Source organism: Serinus canaria, chromosome 3 (genome assembly GCF_022539315.1).
Source record: "Serinus canaria isolate serCan28SL12 chromosome 3, serCan2020, whole genome shotgun sequence".
Taxonomy (NCBI): Eukaryota; Metazoa; Chordata; class Aves; order Passeriformes; family Fringillidae; genus Serinus; species Serinus canaria.
Window position 1 is genome coordinate 64075642 of NC_066316.1, and position 24648 is coordinate 64100289.

Genomic DNA, 24648 nt, shown 5'->3' on the forward strand with positions numbered 1-24648 from the left:
CTCTTAAGTGGTGCCTGTTGTTCAAAGCAGGATATACCATAGCATTAACTCATATGGGTTAAGATCCTGTTCCTCTTGTGTGGGTATTGTGTAGAAACAGAGATTTAAAACTTCCACTAGCTCTTAGATGTGGGCTCAGCCTTCCATCATGGCTGCTGACACTTTTAATGCCTGCTAGCTTGCCATCTGTCCTTGCTTAAAACAAATGCCTAATCTGACTGGAGACCTGCAGCTCCAGGCTTTCTATTGCTGATAGGACACAAAGCTGGCACCCAAAATCTTTGACACTGATTCGCTGACACTGAGCTGTTTCCTAATTTATGTATTTGGGGTGGTGTGGTATTTCAGAGCCTTAAGACTTGAGCACAGTTTTTGGAGGTGTGGGCCTTGTTTACCTGTATCTGGGGCCTCGGGAGCCGGCTGCCAGCGCTCAGCTAATCCGTACGCGTGCAGTAAATCCAAGCCGGACTCTTTGTGCATGCTGCTTATCGCACCTCTTGAAAAATTAAAGCTGCCCTGACTCTGGGGTGAGGCATTCTCAAAGGCTTTTGTGAGTAACAAATTCCTTTTGTTATTACAGGCAATCATTGCAGTTTGTTTACTGCATTCATCACCGCCTTTTCTTGAATTATTGCAGCAGGGATATTATTAAATGGTTGGTTCATAAGCTCTCCAGTGCTAATGGGTTGTAGCTAAGCTTCTAATTGTTCAAGTATACATAAGCTTTAAAAAAACTTAGCTTTTTGACATTAGTAGATAAATGAACAGTTGCTTTTTCTCCTGTAGTCTAAAAGTTCTTCCTCCTAAATAGTTCTTGGAATTTGTCTGTGTAAACAATCCTAAATACACATGAATTGCACAAAAGAAAATAACCAAATATAACAGGAACAAGGTATTCCTTTATGATTTTTTGAATTCTGCAGTTATCTAGCAATTCCTGTCTTCATTTTTAAGTTTTAATGTACAAGTGAGGTATGGGAAACTTACTGTACATTACATTATTTCGTTGGTTTGTGCCTTGCACTCTTTTTTGACAGTTTGTACCATTTAATTCTGGCCTTCCTATAATAAGATTTTCAAACAGAGTATATCTACTTAGAAATTCTTAGTTAAAAAATAACTGAAGTAATTACATACGTTAGCTACTGCTGATAACTTGTGGGGGCTTGTGCTTTTTGCTGTGGGCATTTGAATGAAATCTGGAAATCTCTCACTAATCCAGTTACTTCCATTTGATTAAGTTCTTTACAATCTTTTCCACAGAGGGGATACTCTTCATAGTACTATGTGACTTCTGTGGTACATCAGTCAGCTAGAAAAGAAAATTAATTTTCTTGCTGCCAGTGAAACCATAACAAAAAAAGGCAAATTGAATAAAAGAAGGGATTTTTTTTTTTTAATCTAATCTAATTTTTGCAATAAGCAGGGTTTTTTATGTGAACTTTCTTCTACGAGCTGGTGACCAGCATACTGGATTATTCTGGAAAGTGGAGTACAGATCTAAAAGCTTACTCCTGTTTGCTACTTTGTGTAGTTGTGAAAAAGACACCTGCTCTTCCAGCAGTTTGCAGGTGAGTGGTTGCTCACAGATACCACAAGCTGCCTGAAATCTCTGCAGTAAGTAATTTGCATATTTCCTACAATCACAGCTTTCAAAAGTTTTGAAAAGAGTTGTACAGATGGGCACAGGTGCTTTGGGTTTGATGTTGCACTGGAAAGCTTTCCCAAAACTCAGAATGGTGAAGAGCATGGTGCTGACTGGTGTCAGTGTGTGCAATTGTGTTGATCAGCTCTGGCTGATGCTTGACTACTGTAGGTGTACCCTCAGGTGGAGCCACTTGTTTTGAATGCACTGTCCCCCTCTTCTGTATTCTCCTAGGAAAACTTGAGACTGGGTGTAGTTCTGGGCTGGAGGTGTATTGTCATCTTGTTGCAAGTCTTCCATGCCTTCTCAATGATTTCTCTTGGGCAGCTCCTTGCAGCACTGACCCCTTCTTCTTCACAGCACAGCCAACAAACTCCAGCTCTCTTCTCAACCAGTTAACTTACTCTTTTATAGCACTCATCCTCATTGGACACAGCTGTGGCCTGTTAAGGGCAGGCCTGTTCCAAATCTTTGGTGATTGGTACAGCTGCACCTCTTTAGGGGTGAGATTGCCTTCTGCACTATCTCTATTCCCTTACATTCCATCCCCCCCCAGAGGTGGGCTCGTGTTGGCGTGGCATTTCACATGCTCAAGTCCAGCAGGACCAGGGCTGGCTCAGAGCTAGGAAATTGGTCTTGAACACAGTCTGTTTCCTGGGGAACATGCTCAAAACACACTCTTGACACTTGTGGATGTGGGTGTACAAAATACTTCTACAGCTCTGAAAGTCCTCTTTGAAGGCCATTTGGCTTCTTCTGTTGGCACTGATGATCACACTGATGTGATTCATTATAATACTTGTTTCCAGAAATGTTATTAATCTGTCTCCTCACCTTTTAGCACAGAATATTCATAAATTACTTCAACTGGAAGTGAGGACTGAATAAAATACAACTCACTGGCACCTGCTAGTGTCAAGGTGACAGTAATTGCAAAAGCACTAGTTGCTGATGAATTAACACCAGCATCTGGGTAACTTGTCCAGCTGTCATAAACACTGAAAATGTGTTATAGGAAATAAGTTTCAAATAATATGACTGTTAGGTGTGGTATCACTTGGTGTTGCAGATAGTGGCAGAATTCAGTTTAGACTGCTTCAAGCATTCTGTTATGTCAGGTGGAGTACCTCAATTTTTGTAGCATTTCTAGTCTTTCATTGTGAAAATAAAACAAATGTAAATACAGCAAAAATCCTGGATTATCTTTCAGTAAAGAAGGTATTGGAACAAGTTGTTCTTTTTTGTTAGCAGATCACTTTGAACCCAAATCAACATTTGTTATGCTGAGAGGATTTCTATTCAGCGTTCTGAAGAGCAGGAAAGCAGCCTGTCCCTGCTCATTTTTCTGCTCTCGTTTTCTGCTTTTGCACTGAAATATTCATTCCTTACCCTACTGGGAAAGGCAGTCAGGTACAGGAAAGAAAGCAATAAATCTTACTTAGTTACTTGTCAGTTTTTATCTGTAAATATAAAAACAAAAATGAGAAATGCTTAATTTGATAGAATTAGAAATGTAGACAAAATGTCTTTGTCAATTGAAAACAAGATTAAAATACAGTATTCCTTCCTTTGATGTTAAATTTTAACTTCTGGTTCCCTTTATGTGGAGGACTTCTTAAGGCAGAATTCTGGCTGTTCTTTAATTTATGATGCTGTACCATGTTATGCCTTTTTTAAAATTAGATGTGCCACATACACAATTCTAAGATATTTGTTTCCTGTTTGCTTTCTTTTCTTCCTGATTAGCAATAGCAATTAAAACTACAATAAGGTCATCTGACATTTTCAAAGGGATTTGTCATTCCAGCCAGAGGAAACATTTTTGTTTATCCAGAGGAGATAACATTCTTGCAGTATAATGAAAGCCAGTGCTCACCAGATGACAGGTCTGGTCTTTGCCCTGTGGTTGCATCTTTGCAGGCAGAGCCTTGTTTCTCTGTGGGAACACTCTTTTCCCTAATAAGATTTGTTAATGGACGGAAGAGTCTGCAAGATCTGATTGATTGTGGCATTGGGTGTTCTAACATTAGCAGCACAGTTCTGGATGGATGATCTCTTAGCTAGTTAGTTTGTTCTCTCTTATGAAGACCAAAGATACTTATATGTATTTAATAAATATTTAAGGCTATCTAATGAGTGAGAAAATAATGTCTTGTTCCCTGGCTTGGTGTGTGTGTTGCCAATGGAATGGACAGACTGTAATAGGAAAGATGAGTGTGTGCAATAGTGAAGTGGATTTCTTGTTTATCTACCAGTGCTTACTCAAATGTTCTTCAAAGAATTGCTGGCTTGGAGTAATGCTGGTGGTTTGACATGACTTTTGTGTTTGTAAGGGACTCAAGATTGGTAACTCAAAGGACAATGAAAGTGCTTCTTTATTAGCCCTGAGCTTATTTTAACAATTCACAGCCTACTAATATAAACAGAGATTGAAAGAGAAAGTATAGTAACTCTGTCTTCTGCCTAATCTATTGTATGATTATAGTAAGTATCTAATTTGCTTTAGTGCTGATTTTGAGTAGGACTGCAGAGTGTGAAGGAATCTCTACTTATTTAGTGGAGGAGTCCATCTTTCACAGGACCTTCACACAGTATGAATCAGAATTATACTTTTAAAAAATGTTAGTAACACCTTAGAGTTTAAAAAGAGAATTATCTCACATCCAAAGTCTGACTACTAGCAAAAATTAGGTTAAAGAGAAATGCTTGAGAAAGCATTTTGTATCCTGCCCAACTTTTTAGTTTTAAATACTGATCATGTATTTGCGACTGGTCGCAATTATCGTTTTCTTTCCTGAATCACACTGCTTCACTTAGAATAATTTTCTTTGGTGTAGTATGGTATGGTGTTTATCTGAGTTAAATATCAGTGCAATTTTTAGTGGCTTCATTGCTTTTAAAGGTACTTTGGTACTTTGGTGATAATCCTCAATTTAAAAGAAGGGATTGATGGCAGTGTGGCTTACTCTGTGCACCGCCTGGTAAAGGGAATGCCAATATGCCAAGGAAGTAACTCCACAGTCCTTCTTTAAAAAGTATGCTGTCTAGATATGATAAAGCATTGGAGAAAGTGATAGAGGCCTCAGGAGTGTTTTGTAGACTTTTGTATTTTTAGGTAAATATTTAAACTGAGCATGGAGTGAAGGGTGGATTCAGGTCCGGAGCTGTGACAGCTTCTCCCAGGCATGACCTAGTTGGAGTACTTCATGTTAGTAATCTTTCATTCCTGCTGGATGAGCATTCATGAGGAAAAGCCAGGAAAGGTCTTGAGGCTCTAAAGATAACCACTGGGTTGGGAAATTTTGCCCTGGATGTTTTCCTTTATTATATGTCTTTGATTTTTGTGCTCTGTCATTTCTGCCTTTGTTTTTTGCATCTCGTAATGGCTGTCATAGTTTGTGCTTACCAATCACTTTCCTGGTGGTAGTGGGGAAGGATCAGGGCTTGGCAAAAGTTGAAATTCAATTCAGAAGCAGAGATAATAAGTAGAAGTTCCTATTGTTTATTTACTTTTATTACCCCAAAAAAATCTTACCCAGCACAATATTTATTTCTTGTCCAATACTGTGGGTTTCTGCAGAAGAAAAAATACAATGAACAGTGTGGAGGATGTGCAATAATTGCAGCACCTGCTTTTCCTATTATTTTTATTTATTATTATTTTATTATTGCAAATTGAGAAATAAAGGGGTTCCTTTATTTATCTTCACCCTTTTACCCTAGCTGAAAGAATATAATTTTACTGCAGGAAGCTACAATTTATTGTGCTCAGTCATTCAGTGTTGTTGTAGTCTTGTCATTATTGTCTATGCCATTCTTCTTCATAGATAGTGATTTACCTGTCAGTTGTTCAGCCATGTTAAATAAGACCTAGAGATAAAAGTAGACAATGTCCATAGTTGATTTTTATTTTTAACTTTGGAAGGAGAGGGAAAATCACCAGCATGCATTGATAATAACCTGTTGAAATTCTCATATAAACAAGAAGTGCATCTTCACCTCAGCACTCATTTCAAAATTGTACCATGGTTTAAAAATATTTTAAAATTCTATTTTCCTAATTGTCTGCTATGAAAATTGTTTAGTGCATTGGAAGAGGTGCATTTTGGTCACGAAAGAAATTAGAATGCCTGGCTTCACTGTGTATTCTAATGTTGGTGTTCAGGGCACTAGCTGTGACAGGACTGAATTACCTTTTCCTTCTATATCCATACATGGAACAATACTTCATGCTTTGTATCTCACATGTTTATTTTTTGATAGCCATTGTTTGTGACATTTCCATAAAGTAGGCAATTTCTGAGAGAATTTGTGTTATGTATAAAATAAATACAGTAGAATTTTAAAAAGATGTTAGAGTTGGTAGAAATACTTCAAAGTGAAGCGTGATTGCTCTACATCAAATTAAGATGCTAAAATCTCATATTTTTGTCCAGAAGCAATTATTCTAAAAGATCTTATTCTGAGCTTGCATGTAATCTTTTTAAGGATGAAGGAGTGATGCAGCCTGCAAGGTACAGCAGGTACTGAGCCTTGCTGCCTCCGCTGTGGTTAAGTGTGTATTTTTTGAAGGGGAGATCTCCTCTTGTCCTTACATAATCAGCTAAAAAGAATACAAGTGGCACCTTTAACAGCATTCCATAAGGTATCTATCTAGCCCCTTTATGCATGGCTGAAGGTTGGGGGTTTATGATGCTTCTACAGAGTATCAGGGTCCTGGTGTGCCATGGCTTAGGAGGATGACTGTAGCCACTCTCCTGTCAGTACTCCCGTGTTTCAGGGCAGAGAGGAGTTGATCACTCCAGATGCTGTGAAAGGCTGAGGGAGGCCTCTCTTGTACTCCAAGAGCAAAGGATAGGTTTGGTTTCAGCTGACCAAGGTGAAAAACCTGGCTGTGAAAGGAAGGAAAACTTGTGCACTCCGGGTGGGTGACTGTCCCTTGCTCCTCCCGAGGAAATCTGCTAAGAGGTGATTCTGTTGTGCACCAGCTGGTTCTGAGTGTTCACCAAGGCTTTAAGAAGACTAAATTATGTGCTGGATAAAGATCACAAATCCATAACTAATTCTCATCAGAGTCCATATAATTGGTAAACTGGGAAGTCAGAAATACCATGGATTGTGAGGGGATTTCCAAGCAAATTGTTTTCCCTGCTGCTTTGCTTCAGGTTTCTCCCAGCACTCTGATGCAATCCACTCAAGAAAGTTTTCTGACTCCAGACATAATTTGGCTTGAAATTACTTAACCTCCCTCAAAATATCTTTTACCTTAATTCTAAATCTTGGACTGTTGCCAGAGAAATGTTGAGATCTACATCATATGGAGAGATCTTAGGATGGGATAGTCTGGAACTCCTTTATAGTAACATGATTGTTCCAGAGTTTTATATTCTCTCCTGATCCCTTATTTTTTCAATAATGAAAACCTTCCTTCAATGTGGCTTTTAGAAGGTGGTGTTTTACAAACCCTATTTTATTTTTGTGGAAAGAAATTTCTTCATAACCTTGTTTTGCCCAGCAAATATCTTTATATATGCACATAAACATATATGCATGGCTGCACTACAAGATGCATCAGATGTGCAAACTGATTTCTAATACATAAATAAATATAAATCCATCATAAATATTTCTAAGGAGAAAAAATTAGTTGAAAGGAACCATTATTAGAAAGAGAGAACAATGAAGGTGACTTTGCTATTTTGACTACACCTGGGATAATCCCTTTCAGTGTTGCACAAGATCCCAGTGTAATTCCAAGCAGATAGAACATCCACATATTGAAATCACTAAATAGGTTTCTATATTTAAGTTGGAACAATATTGTTTCTAATTAAAAACTCTCTTAGTAGAGCACTCAGTGCACAAACAGTAAGGTTAATGTAACCTGAGCTGAGCTGGCAATTGAAAGAAAGAAAAATCCTCTTTGTTCCAGCTTTTTAACTATTTACCTGGACACAAAAGTTCCTCTTCTTAAATTGTCTGTCATTCTTGTGGGCATATGTTAAGCATTTGGGGTCTTTCAGCTTCATGTTTTTGAAATGGAAGCTGAAACTCTTTACATGCTGCTCATCAGTTAACTCTCATTGGCTGCAGGGGTATATTCCAATTTTTTGATTAATTGTGGCACTGACACTCTCTGGGTATAAGCCAGCTGAGTCCATAAAGACTGTAGCACTGCAAAATGTGTGAGGTTTATTTTTTGGATGATGTGGGGGGTGTTTTTGCCACAGACTGCCCGTGCAAGGTTGGCAATGCAGCCCAGGCTCCTGCAGTGTGCTGAGCCCCATGAACAAACCTGACAGAGAGCAAAGGTGGCCTTGCTGCAGCTGTGTCCCCATGCTCCAGGAGGACATGGCACTTGGGGCAGGGAGCTGCTGGCCAGCCAGCCAGGGTGCAGCAGCATCCTTGGCTCACAGCCCCTTCCCTGAGCACAGGATGCCTGGCAGGGGCAGCCAGGAGTGCGTGACCTGCTCTGCAGGGTCAGGTCTGGCTGTGCTGGTGGCTCTGGCTCGATGCTGGTGGTGCCAGGAGCAGGTGATCTGGGCATTGTCACTGTGTGTTCCTGCTGTGTGAGTTCTCTCCCCACCAGGTGCAATGGAAACAGGCTGTGCTGCTTCGTTCCTTTGACGTCACACTGAAGGAGCAGCTTCATTGTGCTGAGATGGATTGTACCATATGCTCAATAATGATATCAGCTAAATTAATTTAGCATGTTCCAATGCTTGGTTTCTTCTTAACTTTCAGGTTTTCCGAAAAAAGGCAGTGGAGCTTGGAGAGAAATTGCTACCTGCTTTCAACACTCCCACTGGGATACCTTGGGCATTACTTAATATCAAGAGGTAAAACTACTGCTTTTTACTAGAAACACATAAAAAATTATGTTGAATCCATCTTTGCCACAAAACTATTACAATTGCTGCAGAGTTTTTGTCCTTCTAGTTCTATAGTTTAAATTGGGAAATTTAAGTGGATATATGTTGCACATAGAAGGATTTGTACAGAAATACATTTATTCATTTCAGAACAGTGTGTTTTTGTCAGTATGTTGCTCATCCTGAAGTCCTTTTAGTGTTGCTTTAGGTAGGCTAAGAGCATTAGGACATGTGCTACTTTGAAAGTTTTGTAGCCACTTTGTACTCTTACTTCTCCCTGTTTTCAAATGTGATATAAGTATGTCCTTCATACCAAGAAACAAGAGGAATACCGGCTACAAGAGACTCACTGTTTTCTACCCTCTCCCAAGGAGTGGTTTTGCTTTGGGCAGTCATGGTTTGAAGGCAGCTCTGTGTCTGCTGCTCCATAGGAGATGCTTGCTTTCCTGAAGTCACTCTTGCCTCCAGTATCTGGCTCCAGACATGTCAGCAATTCCTTGGTCCAACTCAGGACTGCTACCTCTGATACTGTGCTGGTAAAGAAAATGGTTTCTTTGCACTGCTTGGTGAAGGATATTGAAAATTACACCTGTGGTGTGTATTTGTGTATTCATTAGGACACATCAGCTTTCTTCATACTGACAATAAACCCCAGCATCGCTCATCACAAGAAAGTAAAAACAATAATTCATGTGTATGTGTGATGGTGATGTGGTTTTTTGAGTGGCTGCCTCCTTGACAGTCAGCATCTTCTGCTGTCCCTTGCTTGCTGTGTATTTATGAGTGCAACTTTTCCCCATAGTGGGATGGACATTGACATGTTGCTTGATTGGCTGTGTTTGCTTCTAGCTTCCCAGTAAACTGCTCAGGGCCAGACCTACAGAAACCCCTGGCATGGCAGTTCAGACAGGCTTATCTTCCACCTTCCTTTCAAACAGCAGTGCAGCAGGAAGCCAAAAAAAGCACATCTGTGTGTGGAAGCAGGAGGGAGTTAGTGACTCCTGAACTTTCTCTTCATTGAAGGGGCTGCTTAACTGCTGCCTGGTGATGGTCCATGGACTTTGGCTGCTTAGTTACATGCATGCTAATAATTTTTTCACAACAGGCTTTAATAAGTTCTGCACAGGTTCAGTAGTACAGCAGCTTGAGGCATGTTGGTTATTTGTTTTTAAGCTGGCAGAGAAAATTCTGAATACAAAAGCCTTGCATATGTTTGTAATTGCAGCAAAACAATACCTTGCTCTACATAGAATATTTAAGCATGCATAAAGTATTCAGGCTAAAAATATATCTTTTAAATAGCCCTTATCTAAATCCCTCCTTAACTGTTAATATATAAATGTTCTCAAATAGTGTGGTAAATCTTTATGGTTTGTTCCCACCTTCTCACAGCAACTGCTGTGGGGCACTACAGATGTCAGCTGCCAGCAGTGCAAGGTGGTAATGCAAAAGGGATTCGTTTCTTACCTGGCACAAAAGTGAAAGAGGGCTTCTGCTGAGATAATTTCCTTTGCTATGGCAGAAAAAGTGACATGAAATGCTGGGCTCTTGGTTATTCATTCTGAATCCTTGCACATCTGCCTAGCTTTGACCTTCAGTAGATGACTCTTCCATAATACTGTGAGTAAACAAATATGCTGTCATCCAGGCTTAGGAAATGCTAAGCCACTGAAGCCTGCATACATTGCAGATCTAATGTGCCTCATTTCTGATTAGTATTTTGTTTGATTTTATTTTGATTTGTGCTTCAAATTGGAAAACGCTCACAATAGATTATGGATGTCAGTGGTTATTTTTAAATTATTATTTCTGGATTAAGAGATCAGCTGGATATTTGTTTAACTTTGCAAATGTTTTTCAGAAAATAGTTGGTTTTCTCTGCTTATCCTGTATCATCATAGCCAGATTTGCTCAATTCTTGCATGCCTCTGAGTGTAAACATATATATGTGCTTTTGTCTCCTTGCATACCAAAGACATCCAACTGAAGTATTATTCTCTTTATCTTTTCCATTGTTTCAGTTCATCCTGCCTCTTTCCTCACCACTTAGTAATCATGGGACACTTACTGTCTTGTTTGTGGAACTCTTATTATCAAATATGATAAAAAGTTCATTGTACTATTCTTCAGCCAGTTCTTGAGTATGTTTGCTTGAAAAACTTCCTTTGGTCTCTAAAGTACAATTTAAATAATTAGATCAGTGAGTGGTTTGTAGGGGGATTTCCTTCTCTTTCTTTCTAAAATTTCAGTTGCACTTCCACATTTCTGATGTTGCTTTGTATTTTCAGTTCATCTTCAGCATCTGTTTTTCACTTCTGCTTGTGCTGCAAAATTTGAAGTTCCTTCTATGGCTCACTTGCTTATTTAAGTAACCTGTGTGGTATTGCACTTGTGGACTCTTCTGAGTCCACAAAACAGTGTGAAAAGGGCTGTAGAGAGAGGAGTGTGTAAAGCAGTGGTGGGTTGACAGACAGGTTTGAGTCTTATTTTTGGGGACAAGAAGCACAAACTGGCAAAGCCACTTTTATTTATTTGTTTACTTAATTGTCTTCCTCTCTCACACAAATCCTTTGTTTAGATATATTTTGTTTCAGAAGTTTTAAAATGCCAACTGTAACAGTTTCTGAAAATACCACTAGATCCTTTCTTTCTCCTTCTTCCTAGTAAGCTGTGAAAATCTGGCTTTTCCATGCTAAAATTGTCATTTCTCTTTCTCTCTGTAAACTTTGAGTAGTTTATAACTGATCAATCAGATTGCTTGTGTATTTCTGTAATTTACCTCTCAGATTTATAGAAAAAAATAATAATCTGAAATTAAAAGTTTAACTAAGCAATTACTTGCTTGGTGAATCAAGTAATTTTAACAAATACCCAGACTTGCATCAAGTTTGCAAGATCAAGTAATCTTTTTAACATATGTATTTATTATTATCCCTCTAACTATTGAAGGGGAAGCTGTATGGGGCTTGTGTTTATGGGATGATGCCCAAATGTCAAATACAGAAAACAACCCAGATTGTTGTTATTCTGTTGAATCAATCAGGAATAAACATCTGAGTATAAAAGTCTGCTTTATTTTTCTTTTAGATGGAAATTTTGTCTTTATGTCCCTTTTTCCCCCTTTGAAAACAGACCTCTATCTGGTTTTTAGTCACTATTTCCAATAAGACCACATTACTCTTTGCCAGTGAGCAACCCAGAATTTCTATATGAAAGAATATATTTTCCATTAAATGTTTGCTCTCTATACATTGACCAGTTGCATAGTTTTAAGGTTATATATTGTGCCTTGTGTGCTGTGATGTAGCAATACTGTTAGGCATTAAAGTGCCTGCCTTTTTATGAAGAATCAATGTAGCATATAACCTTTAAGTGCATCTGAAACTTTGAAAAATAGTTATGCCTTGCCTTAATGAAAAAGTTTCATCTAGAGTAAATAATATTTTTATTTCTGGAAACATAACAAACTGGAAATTGAGGTTTTTTTGGATGTCCAGCCTGTTCATAACTGTTGTGGCTAAGGGGGATACTGTGCCTGTTTCTCTGGCTCACTGACAAATCTAAATTATATAATAATTTCTGGCTTAAAGGGGTCATGGGAAGTGTTGTATAGAAGGAGAAGCTGTGAGATGTTGTTGGACCAGGCCAGAGTGGGAAAGCCTAGCAGAAGTTACAAAAGAGGAGTTTGAAATTCATGTAATTACTTTGTATTGAAATCAAACCACAGGGAGTGGTAAGATTTACTTGCCATAATTGTAGAATGTTTACTGTACCTAGTGTCAGTTCAGGATTCTTTACCTTTTACAGTTTAATATTGATTGTACATAAATAGTGGATCTGAGTTGCATTCAATATAACATATTTTATGAAGTGAAATAGCAGGGGCCTTGCTAAATTGTTTGCACAAAGTAGTTATTCATAGGTAACTGAGGAGGGAAGTGACAGAGCTGCAATATTTATTTCACTGGGATGTTGTCAGCGTGATTTTAAAGCCAGGTCCTCTTTTGACTTTCAAAATTACTCCTTTTTTTTTGATTGCTACAAAGTGTTCAGTTTAAACAAGAGTTTCTTGACACTTCTGAGCCCTTGCAGCCACTGTGTATTCAGAGCAAGGAGAGGCACCCGTGGCACAGTTTCAAACACTGTTTTTTATCTCGCATCATTTGGAGGAAAAAAAAAAAAAACAAAATAGCAAGAAAAAAGTCACCCACAGCTTTTTTTATTTAGAACAACTTTCCACCACCAGCTAAGATTTCTGTTCTGTGACAGTAGTGCTAAATAGGATGGCTCTCCCCACCATCTCAGCTTGCCCAGCAGAACCTGGCTGCTTTGGAGAGGGGTTTTATGCTAAATTGCAGCAGTGATTGGAAGGATCTCACACACAGGTGGTGCTGTCTTGTGGGACACTCACTCTGGTATTTCAGACTGCCTGTGGCAGTGTTTTAGGTTGCAGGCATTTAAAGAAGCTTCTCCCTCAGCACTTTCCATGTAGTTGGAAATGTGGCCAATAAACCAACCAGCTTGGAGGTGTGAAATGTTGATCTTTAAACAACGAGATTTCCTTGAAAATATTTCAAAGTTTCAAAGTAATTCACAATTTCAAAACATATTTGAAGTCTCGTGGTCTTCAAAATATCTTGTGTGTGTGGTACTTCATTAGAAAAACTCCAGTGTTCTTAAGGAAATAGTTCAGCATAAAACAGAATGGTGCTTTTTGAGTTCTGTGACATCTCCAAAATATCATAATGCATCTAAGAGTACATACCTTTATAGTTAGTAAGGAGTTTTAATGCATTGAGAAAGTTTGAGAATATTACAAAGGGATCCAAACATGTAAGTTCAGTAAACCTTTTTGACAGCTTGATTCTCCCACTTACAGTCAGAAATGTCTGAAATGTGATTGATTGTTGCATTGTTTTGCAAAATTTTTGTATGATACTATATTCTTTAACAGAATTAGCAGTTCATGGTTTTACTTATCCAAGTGACACAAGAAGCACTTTTTTGCAGAGATTTAACCAGGATGGATAATTTAATTTTTCTGGGTTGCACTGCTAACTCCAGTGTATAAATTAAAAAATAAAGAAATTAAAAAAAAAAAAAACCTGCAGAAGTTGCAGAGATTTGCAGAGTTAAGTAAATAAGTTATTCTTCAAATTTTACTGTATTTGGCAAAAATAAACCTATTTTCAAAGAGAGTTTCGAGATGAAAAGCTTACACTGTCTGCACAGTTTGTTATTGTAGGATCATGCAGAAGTTGTGTTTAGATTAAATCTTTAATTATATCCCTTCTGTCTAATTTTGGCATCATTTTCGAGGAAGAAATCAAAATTACCTAAAAAAATAGCCAAAAGTAGCAGACATGCTTTATAGAGGTTTTGTATGTGTGGTTTTGGCAAATGACTCCACTGATGTAATAAAGTGGTAATAATAACAAAAAAGGATTTGGGTATTGAGTTAAACACTGAGATTTCCCCTGCAGTAAAACAGACCAATGGAAAGCAGACTTTTGCCTTCAGGCATTGGGGTCACAGTGTGGATTTGTATTAGCACTGGATGCAAAGGGAAAATTCCGCCTGAACTTTGCCTCTCTAAAAATTATTTGTTTTGTGCTAAACATATGTTTTGGCATAGAATGATCTGCTGTCTGGATATACTGATCTCTTTCCATTGACTAAAGAAGACCTTGCACAATTAATTGGAAGCACTGACATCTTGAGATGAGGAAATTAATTACATCCTAATTTATAAGTAACTAGTGACAAGGATGATTTCAGCAAAGGGTACATTTTTTCAGCACAGCCATTTCAGTTCATTGCATGATTCATAAACAAGTTTACATTTCTTGAGTCAGTATTGAATGCAAAAAAAACTGGAAAAATATTTGTGCATGTTAAATAACAGAAAATTAGAAATTTCCATGTTTTAGGACATGTTAGAACACCACAGGAAACAAATTCCTTGCCATGTCTTTACCTCATCTGGAATTCCTTGCTGTGTTGTAGCCTCAGCTTAAATGAGCAGCTGGTTCCACATTGCATGACTAGTGCTTTATATTCAATATTCAGTATATTTGACCTGTGGTGATGTCTGATTTACCATTAAGCAATGTAAAAAAATCTCATTTATAATAATATCACAAAAATTTCATGAGATGGTTCAAGCAATGTAGCTCTTTGTCAAGAAAGGAAAAGAATCAAGAAAAATATTATTTTGGTGATAGCCCATAATGATAGGCTTTATTATTCAACTAGCAGCTTCAATTCAATATTGTAATGCAGAATTTGTGTGGGAGGCTGCCCTCTGGCAATAACACAGGAAGAATTTGGGACCTATTATTATTACTGCAAAATATCCTTCTCAGCTGAAGTGCTTTCTCTGTAGCCAAAAGAAAGATTCCAGTCCCAGATTCTGTTTAAACACTCTTTCCCCACAGTTTATTAGTGCAATGCAAAATGAGTATAGATACTTGCAAGTTCATAATTATCATATTACTTATCTGTGTTAAAAGCCCATGTGAGTATTAGGTATGGTACTCCTCAGCACAAAATGTGCAATTCCAAACACTTTATAGATCTCTGTGGTGCTAACAATAGGTAATGTTCTTTCACAAAACCAAACAAACCTGCTGCCAGACAGTCCCACAGAAACCAGGTGGTTACCAGAGGCTCCACTGCCTGGTCCCTCATCAGCAGACACTCCCCAGGGTATCAACACCTTCCCTGACTATCATGAGATTTTGTCTTGATGGCTTAAAAAAAATGGGGAACTGCTTTTTTGGTGTGTTATTTATAAAGAAGATAGAAAGGTTTTCTGTGCCAGAAAGGGGGAGGATAAGCAGGTTGAGCTGTTTTGTGTTTTGCACAAGAAGAAACCAGGACTAGGAAGTTCATGTGCCAATAGGTGGCATGTTCCAAACATGTACATCTAATTTCCAGCCAGTCTGGTTGTAACAGCCCTTCACTGAAATGCAGTGACATAGGGTGGGAAAGTTGCATCAGATCCTCAGTTTGCTTCCTGAGAGGCAAAACCATTCTTGCTCCTCTGCAAGTTGTTGAAATCACATTTATTGAAAGTAGGATTTTACAAATGAGTGTGTGGCTGAGGGTGTTGCTCGTGCTCCTGCTTTAGCTGGGTAAGTGCTGTTATCGCCTCGATACTGGCAGATAATCAGGAGTTGTTTCTATGCCATACCTTCCCATTGCCTAGGAGTTGCAAGGAGCCCTTAGTGCTGAATTGCCAGACATGTTTGAGAGTTGGAGTTGTTTGTGAAGACGTGCAGGATGAGGCCCAGTTCCAGATAAAATACATTTGCATGTTGCAGGAGCAAGTTCCTGCTGGAATGGAACACTGCAAAAGGACTGTGGAGCAGCTTGAGGAGCATTTATCCTGCCCTGAAATCAAGCGCCCAGGGCCTGGCTTTTCCATGGCTGACAATGACTGTGCTGGGAAGGCTGACACTGAGTGTAGGCACATTAATCTTTGCACTTGGTTAAAGATCATTTCCCTTTTAATTGCTTGTATCATGTATGACCTAATTTTTATCTGTGTATAGTAAATTATCTTACAGCAGACAAAATGTGACTGTCAAAAGAGGCTTCCTTCAGAGGGAAGGGAATCAGTTTCTAGAGACTTCAAGTTTCATTAAATGCATAAAATGAGCAGAAGTACTTTTCAGTCACTTCCACCACAATTCAATTTACCTCAGAAAAAACACATTATCTAAACACAATTGTTGTGTTGGGATTGTTCCACCTAAGAATTTTCCAACAGACAAATTATAAAGCCACTTATGAGTTGTTATGTATTTGTTACAGTCTATGTACATTTGCAGGATTTTGCCTGCAAAATCCATGACTCATTTCTCATGAGGGAAATCCTGAAATGACCATGAGAAGTGGAGAGGGGGGCATTTGCAAAGTGCTTTGCTTGTGTATTTTAGCTGGAATTTGATGCTTCCACCTATGTGAGGTTGCTTGGTTATTTTTTCTGCAGTGGTTTAAGCACCTTTATGACATGGTAGGTAATAGGAATTGAGATTGACCAAGGAAATAGCTGACTGACGTTTGTAGTTACCCTGCATTCTTACCATCCTAAAATGATGAGCATGAACAAGAGTTGCTAAGTGTGTTTTTTCAGATATTGTTACTGAGAACAAATTCTGCTGTTATCTTCAAAGAATACTGGATTTTTTCCCTTGCTGAAAAAGCAAGTTCCTTCAATACTTCTTGAAGTACATCTTTGGTTTCAGATAAACACACAGATAGATGTATGTATTGGTAAATCTTTATGCATCATTTTCTGGTTTCTTACTGCTGCTGGCACAAGAGGCTCTCTCCTTAACCTCCCCCCAAACCGTGGCCTCTCAGCTGGACAGCCAAAACCCTGCTGCAACTGACACAGTTCCAGTGCATCATGGAGATCACAAATAGCAGTTTTACTTACCTGAATTTTCAGCTTCTCTTTTTAGCACTTCAAAATCTAATTGTACTGTGAAACTTGAATTTTGTGGTTTTCGGTTTCATTGTACCAGTGTGGAGGGGCATGTGTTGTGCCATTTTTATAAGCATGTTTAATTTTAAGATGACTATTCATAACTGCTTCTGACACCTTTTGTTATTCTGAAATTCATGGCATATGTGTTTTCCTGGATATGTCAGATACTCTTGTACCATTTTCCATTTAATCTTTTAGACTGACATTTAAAACAACAAATTAGCACAAAATGGGCTATCTTTTTTCCCCCAGAAATCAGTCTGTTATATCAGATTAGTAAGAACATTCATACAGCTTCATTTTTTGCTTTACCTTTTAACAGAAACAAAAGTTTATTATTTGTAATTGTTCAGTTATGTTTAAGATTTAGGGAGAATTCAAGAGTTTTCTTTCTTTTCAGGTATGATGTATTAATTGCTTGCCTGCTTGCATAATTACTGATTGGTACTTGCATTTTTTCAGTGTTGTGACCAGCTTCATACACCCAGCTGAATACAGAGCACCTAATTGTTTTTAAACAATAATCCCAGCATTAAATATAGGTGCCTGTGGTGCATAACTTTTAGTTATCCAGCTGTTGATCATTGTAACAGCCCAGTTTTGGGTACGAAAACTGCTACATTGTTTCTCATAGTGTCCCTTAAACATCCAGAGCCTTGATCTAAGTTGCAATATTTTAGTACCAAGGTTCTGAGATCATCATCAGTTCCTTTTTGTGGTATGCTTTTGTAAATCAAAACTCTTGCAATTTGTCTTTGATCCTGCTCTACTTTGTGTATTTTTTAATCCTGCTGCTCTTCTTCCATGCTTGCTCCCCTCTTCTAATCCATTTTGATTTTGGACAAGAACACAGCCGTGGTCATTTTCAGCTCAGATAGCTTTTTCTACTGAACTGTGATTCCATCCTTGCCCACACATCCTCCACAAGAGGAATCTGAATTCTGGATGTATCATGTTTTCCCAGTCTGGGGGTTGCTTCTTTGAGCCTTTTTCCAGATGTTTCAGTTTGATGGTATATGAAAATTAATATTTGAGAATTGTACTGGGTATTGTCCCACAAATGTCTTCTGAGACTTCTGGGCAGACTGTTATTCATTTCCTCCCCTTCCTATCTTCCATCCCCCCATCCTTCCTTCTTTACCTCCTTGCTTTCCTACATTCCTAATGTTCTTGAGGTCACTAGTTGATTGGCTCTCTGCAGCCCCTTGGTGGGACACACACTAAAGCTGCTGCTTTAAGGTATGATCATTTATGGAAGAGTTTATCCATACAATCCTACTTGTTGGAGTGTATCATCTAGTACATTGTTCATTAAGATTTTAAATATATTGAAATATTTGAATGTTTTGGAAAGAGTGCTAATCAAACCTATGTATACTTTGCTATACATTGGGGGTGGAGGGGGAGTGTATGTATACTTCAACACAAACTTAGAGATGTTTTACATGTAGGTATTAAAAATGTATTTATAACATTTAGCAGTGTAAGGCAAATTGGGCTCCTCTAGGGAAACTTGGGAGAAAAAAAAAGTAATAAAAAGCTTGTGCCTGCCTTTGCTGCTGAAGGCTATATATTGTCTTAAAATCCCTTTTCTTACCTCTAGTCTTTCACAAATACAAAATTACTTTCTCTTTACCATTCCCCAGAAAACTTCATAAACATTACAAATCACAATCACCCAAATAGCAAATATTGTCAACCTTCATTTGTGGCTGACATTTGCTCTTCCCTTTCTTTCTTTCACACTTTATCTGACCATGTGAAGACTTCCATTAGATCCAAATAGAATAGGCTACTACACTTTGGATGCCACAATGTCATAACTCTCATATTTCTACACTCATCTTTTACAAAGGAGGGAAAGTGAAAAGAGGAAAAAAAATATTCATTTTAAGCAGTAATGAGGCTGGAGAAATAAGCCAACTTTTGGGCTTAATGGAAAATGAAAAAATGGTGCTTTGACTTTTCCTGAATAATCCTTTCCATCTTATAAAAACACCTTTTGTTACTAACACAGATATGGACACAAGGGAATATATGCTCTTTGAATGCTGCCTTAATTATCTTTGCTGCATTTATAACTGAATGTTCTTGATGAGAACTTTGATGAACTTTACCCTGTGTCTCCGTAAAGTTGTTTTCCTTTACTAGTTCTCAAAATTTCTTGCAATATGTGCAAAGGTCTGGAGTACTTTTGATGTCTTCTGATGACACAGTTGATGAAGAAATTTTACAAGTCTCAGCAGTGAAGGTTTTCAACAATGCAAGTAGGAGTAAACCCACTTTTCCTGATCAAAAGACATTGGAACACGGTATCCACTTCTAAGTTTTGTCATTAAGAAGATTCTTTAAGAATTCATTTTTAAGCTTTTGTGGTTTTTCTACCAACTACACTAAGTCAAATTATAATTTATAATTTATTGGCCTTATTACAACACTTCATTAAAATGTCAGAAGATTCAGCTTCTAGGCAGGGTATTAGTGCAAGAGCTGTGCATGCGGAGTTCTTCGCGTATGGAAATAGCTACGGCAGTCATGTTCTGCAGCATGAATTAACAAAGATTGATTGCAATCTGTTTTTATTAACTCAAGGAAGAAAAGCGGTGTAGTGATATTAAGAAAATTAATTATAACTTTCTAATCTAGTAATTAATGTGCAGCTGGGCATGAGTGCAGTTAGTGCATTTCAGTAATTTGGCAGTCCTCACAAATTATCATCATCTGTTTTAAGGTAGACGACTGTTCTCTAATCCTTGCTCAGATTTTTATAGTCTTTAGCATTTCAGAATGGTTTTAACACCATAGATGTTGGATATGGCCTTTTACCATAATAACATGAGCTGAAGTTCAGCTTTATCTTTCAGAACTGAGGTTCAGTTGGAATTTTTAGAACCATCTATCATTCTTTTCCAGTGTTGTACTGAAATTTCTTCTGTAGCAGTTGTATGAAACTGTGATTACTGGTAATTGACCTGCATATGTTGAAGTGTCTTAAAATGCTACTGAGAATTTAATGTATCCTGTAAATTGAGATGCTTCCAATTAGAGTTCTTATGATAATCACTTTCAAAACTAATCAAGTAATATAATGGTGTTACTAAAACTTCTATTGACTTAATTTTGACAAATTAATAAATGGAACCAATGCAATTACCGTAATGGTCATACCAGTTTACATTTTTCATAATCTAACCCTGTATGTTTTTCAGAAATGCAAGGAGAAATAGAAATTACCTAGGTGTGTTGAATTAGCATGACAAGGTGACTTGAGGGGGAGGGTATTTGTGCCCTTCTTGCTTTCTTTATGAGGCATGAAGGTTATTGTGGGTCACCTCCTGCTCAGACCCTGTTGTCTATTAGGAAATTAGACAATACTGAACAGAAATTACAACAAAGAACCCAGCAGCAAAACTGATAAGAGAAAATGCACTTAAGCAGACTGCCTGATTTGCAACTATCAAACCCGATCTACTAAAATCTATTAAGAATTGTAATCTTTTCAGTGTGGTTTATATTTAGTCTTGTTTTTAACAAGTGATTGGGAAAAAGCACAAAGCATCTGTGTAGATCAGACCTGTAGATCAGGTCTAAAACTATTCAGTATCCTTACACTGTCAGTGAACAGATTGTTATAACCACCTGATTTATTTACATAAGACTTCTGGGAAATTTGCTTGTCTCATTTTAGGAATTTTGTTCTTACATTTTCATTAGGAATTCATAAGAGAAGGTGTTCTGGGAGACTAAAAGCCAGGAGTTTTCAGTCCAGTGAATCTTGTCCTTTCACTTCTTTTACAACAAAATTTCAACAGAAAATGGACAGCATTTGCTAGAAGAGCTTTTCTCTTAGTACTTGAGACATTCTCCAGAAATTCAGCAGGCTTGGGTTTTTCACTTCCCAGATATGTGCTTTTCCTTCCTAGGTTATTGCTTCCTATAAAAGAAAGCATTAGCTAGGGAGTCCAAATTGGTTATTACGGATAGGTGGATAGAGGGCGGGTTATGCCTAAAGGCTTGTGAATAATTAAGATCAAGGAATCAACGTGGGTGTCTTCATTAGCAGGTTAGTTCAGCTCAGGAGTTGAACTTCTTAAGTGTCTCTCCCAGTGTTCCCCACTTGTTGTGCTGTGTTTTGTGGGTAAAAGCAAAAGTTCCTTAAAGTGGATATTTGTTTGGCACTGTTGACCTGCTTGTTCTCAGGGCATGTGGGGGATCACAAACCTGGCTTTGGATAGCTAAGTAAAGCAAAGCCATCTATCTCTTTTGTTTGATCCAGCTCAATCTGAGCAGAGAGCTAGCTAAATCAAATATTTTAAGCAAAAATTGAAAGATCTGACTGCTCTATAATGACAATAAAATATACAAAGGAGGTGGGGAAGTGAGGTAATTAGGCTCTAGTCAAATAACAGCCTTGGAATTTACAAAGGACCTACTCGGAAATTTTGTTGGTTTATTGGAAGAGAATAAGATTCGTGCAGATCTCATTTCAGTTTTGCTTTATGCAGAACTCTCAGACACACAAAAAAAACCCAAAACAACCAATCAAAACAATCACAAAAAATCAAACACTAAGTATGGAGCTTGCAAATTGTCTGAGGTTTGTGGCTGACCTAAATGACTGTGATTAATGCATAGTGGTGGTGACCATCTTATGCTGGTTATTGATTTGTGTTTCACAGCCAGTGGCATATCAGTGGTTTTAGGGCTCTGAAATACTCCATTTAGTTTTTCATAGCAAAAAAAAGTAATTTAATAAACTAGCTTGCACTTCAAAATTAACAAATGGGTAGCACTGCAGTTTATTGCATTAGTTATATTGAACAAATCACTTCGGAACAAATCAAATGAATAAGGAATATAGTCAATTTGGCTTTGTTTCTCTTTAGACACATGGTTGCAAATAATTCATATTTGAATTGTTCGAGTAATTGAATGGTTTGAATCTGCTTCAAACCCATTTTGTCAATATCCTAAGTTTCTAAATTGTTTTATTTTCAAATTTGCTAATTGTTTTCTTTGAAGTTACCACTGTAACACAATTTTCATGAGCATTTGCGGTAATAAAGCTCACTTTGCACATGGCAAAACAAGAGTAGTTACATGACATGCAGCTCTTTGAAGAAAGAGATATTTTTAAGTGTCTTATGTATTCTTTGAAGTCATTCTGTGGTGGATTAGGTAGTCCAGCACTGTAAATCATTTTGATCACACTGTAACTTTCAGTTAGATCACCTGCACTTTTTTTCTGTGCTTTCACGTACTATAAGATATTACAACTGACAAAGAATTAGTTTGTAGATATTTAGGATAAAATATAACCCTAAATGATATCCCATGCTGTATCTCATTCAGATGTGCTGGAAAAATTGGTGCTTGCAAAACTGACATGGATACCAATGTCCAAAAGCTCCTCCAAATTCAGTCGTGTATATGAATGCCTCAAGGCTTTTTGTAGCTATATGAGGTTTTTCCTCTCAGCATTAGAAGGTATGGAATCTTAATGGCAAAACTTCAGTTCTTCTGCCAGGCCATTCCCTTGGGTCCTGTCACTGGTCACCACAGAGAAGAGATCAGTGTCTGCCCCTCCTCTTCCCATGACAATAAGGCTGTAGACTGTGGTAAGGTCTCTCCTCAGTCTCTTCTTCCAAGCTGAACAGACCAGGTGACCTCAACCACTCCTGATGTGGCTTCCCCTCAAGGCCATTCACCATCCTCATGGCCACCTTTGGACACTCTCTAATAATTTAATCTCTTTTTCATGTTGTGGCACCCAGAACTGCCCCCAGCACTGGAGGTGAGGCCACCCCAGCTCAGAGCAGAGCAGGACAATCCCCTCCCTTGCCCAGCTGGCCTGATGCCCCCCAGGACACCACTGTCCCTCCTGGCTACCAGGGCACTGCTGACTCATGTACCACTTGCCACTGACCAGGACCCCCAGGTCCCTTTCTGCAGCACTGTTTTCCAAGATTACATTCTCTAGTCTGTCCCTACATCCAGGGTTGCCCCATCCCTGGACAGAATCCAGCACTTTCCCTTCTGGAACTGCATATGGTTGGTGATTGCCCAGCCCTTTCATTTGTCAAGGTCTCTCTGCTGGGCCTCCCTCCTCTCAAAGGGAGGCAACAGCTCCTCCCAGTTTTGCATTATCTGCAAACTTGCTTAGTATCCCTTCCAGAACCTCTGTGCAAGTCATTTGTGAAGATGTTAAAGAGTACAGGGCCAATTTGATGCTGCATAGGCTGAGTCTGCTGGGGTTTTTTCTCTAATATTGCCATATAATTTGGAATTATTATAGTAGAGAGTAAGTAGTAAAGTGAGTAGAGAGTTGATGCCTGGCAAGTAAACTTTAAAAACTAATAACCCAATGAGCAGCACTTTGGTGATTGCGTTCTGCCTTGACTGACTTTTAGCTCTCTACAGACTGACTCTTGTAAGGACAGGGAGGAGTAGGAGCTCACTAACATGCCTTTATGTTGGGGAAAACATTCAGCCTGACTTCTTATCCAGTAGGCAGATGTGGACTCTCTGCTAAGTGTTGAGTTAGATGGATGCATCTAGCCAACAGCCAAAATTTGTGGTGTTCTCTCTCTAATTTCACATAAAAAACTGAGTGTCCTTGTGTTTCCTTCTTTTTAATCAACAGACCTTGACACTGTAGCACACCATAACCTAACTGAGCAGATCTGGCTTAGAGGATGTGGTATGACTGAATATAATTTAAAAGACTTACCAGAATAGTCTGTTGTTTTATATTAAACAAGCAGTAGTAAAGCCCCAGCAGTAAATGCTGTAGCTACATGCACGTTGCTGTAGAAATCCAAAGGCCAGAGGATAAAGACAAAATGAGACTTGTACAATGATGGGCTAGTTTGAGACCTATTGGGAAGAAAATAAAAAGAGGTTAGCAAGACAGCTGAGTAGTTTGTTCCAGCAATTTGCCTTCACTGGTTTAAACTTCATGTTAAAATGACGTTTTTATTGTTATAACACTGACACATGTTTAGGAGGAAATTAGTTAATAGGAGGGAACAATCTTTCAGCAAATTAAATGAAAGGCTACTATTTCCACTTGACATCTGTGAAACTGCTGCTACATTCCTTGGAGTAGTGCTTAGAGAAATAAATGAGCAAGTATTCCTTATAATTGAGCTTTAATGGTATCCATATGCTATATATCTTGTAATGGTGCTCATGTTGTGCAGTTTCTGTGTAGTATAAGAAAATTGAGTATTAGTCTGTCAAAGGCCCATTAATGTAAATGTCCTGATTCAGTTTTTAGCTGTGGAGAGGCTCGTGTGTTTTAAATACATCCCAGCAAATTGTGGTTGGTGCAGCACCTCTGACGGTCTTTCTGGTTGACCATTCAGGTTGCCCATTTCATGTCAAACAGCAACCTCTCTAGGTAATGAGATCTACTGGAGCAAAGATTTTAAAAAAGCATCATTTTGAATTTAATTCTTTTCAAATGAACATTTTCTAGCAGGCATTTGAACATTCAGTCTTTCAGCAATGTTGTTTCACATCATGCCACAGTGTTCTACTGCGGCCATAAATGAACTGTTTTCTCTATCTTTTACCCAGAATTCCCTTTGTAAATTAATTGAATTTTGCTTAACTAACTTTGTCAGCATTGT

General features: G+C 38.2%; 1 protein-coding gene across 2 annotated transcripts in view; it reads left to right on the top strand.

Annotated features, from left to right (window-relative positions):
* MAN1A1 (mannosidase alpha class 1A member 1) overlaps positions 1–24648 on the top strand; it is a 140805-nt gene that overhangs the window by 71388 nt on the left and 44769 nt on the right. For both annotated transcript variants that reach the window (XM_030235932.2, XM_050972437.1), the window contains exon 5: positions 8390–8484. In XM_030235932.2, the coding sequence (XP_030091792.2) occupies positions 8390–8484 (95 nt within the window). The remainder of the gene's footprint in view (positions 1–8389; positions 8485–24648) is intronic.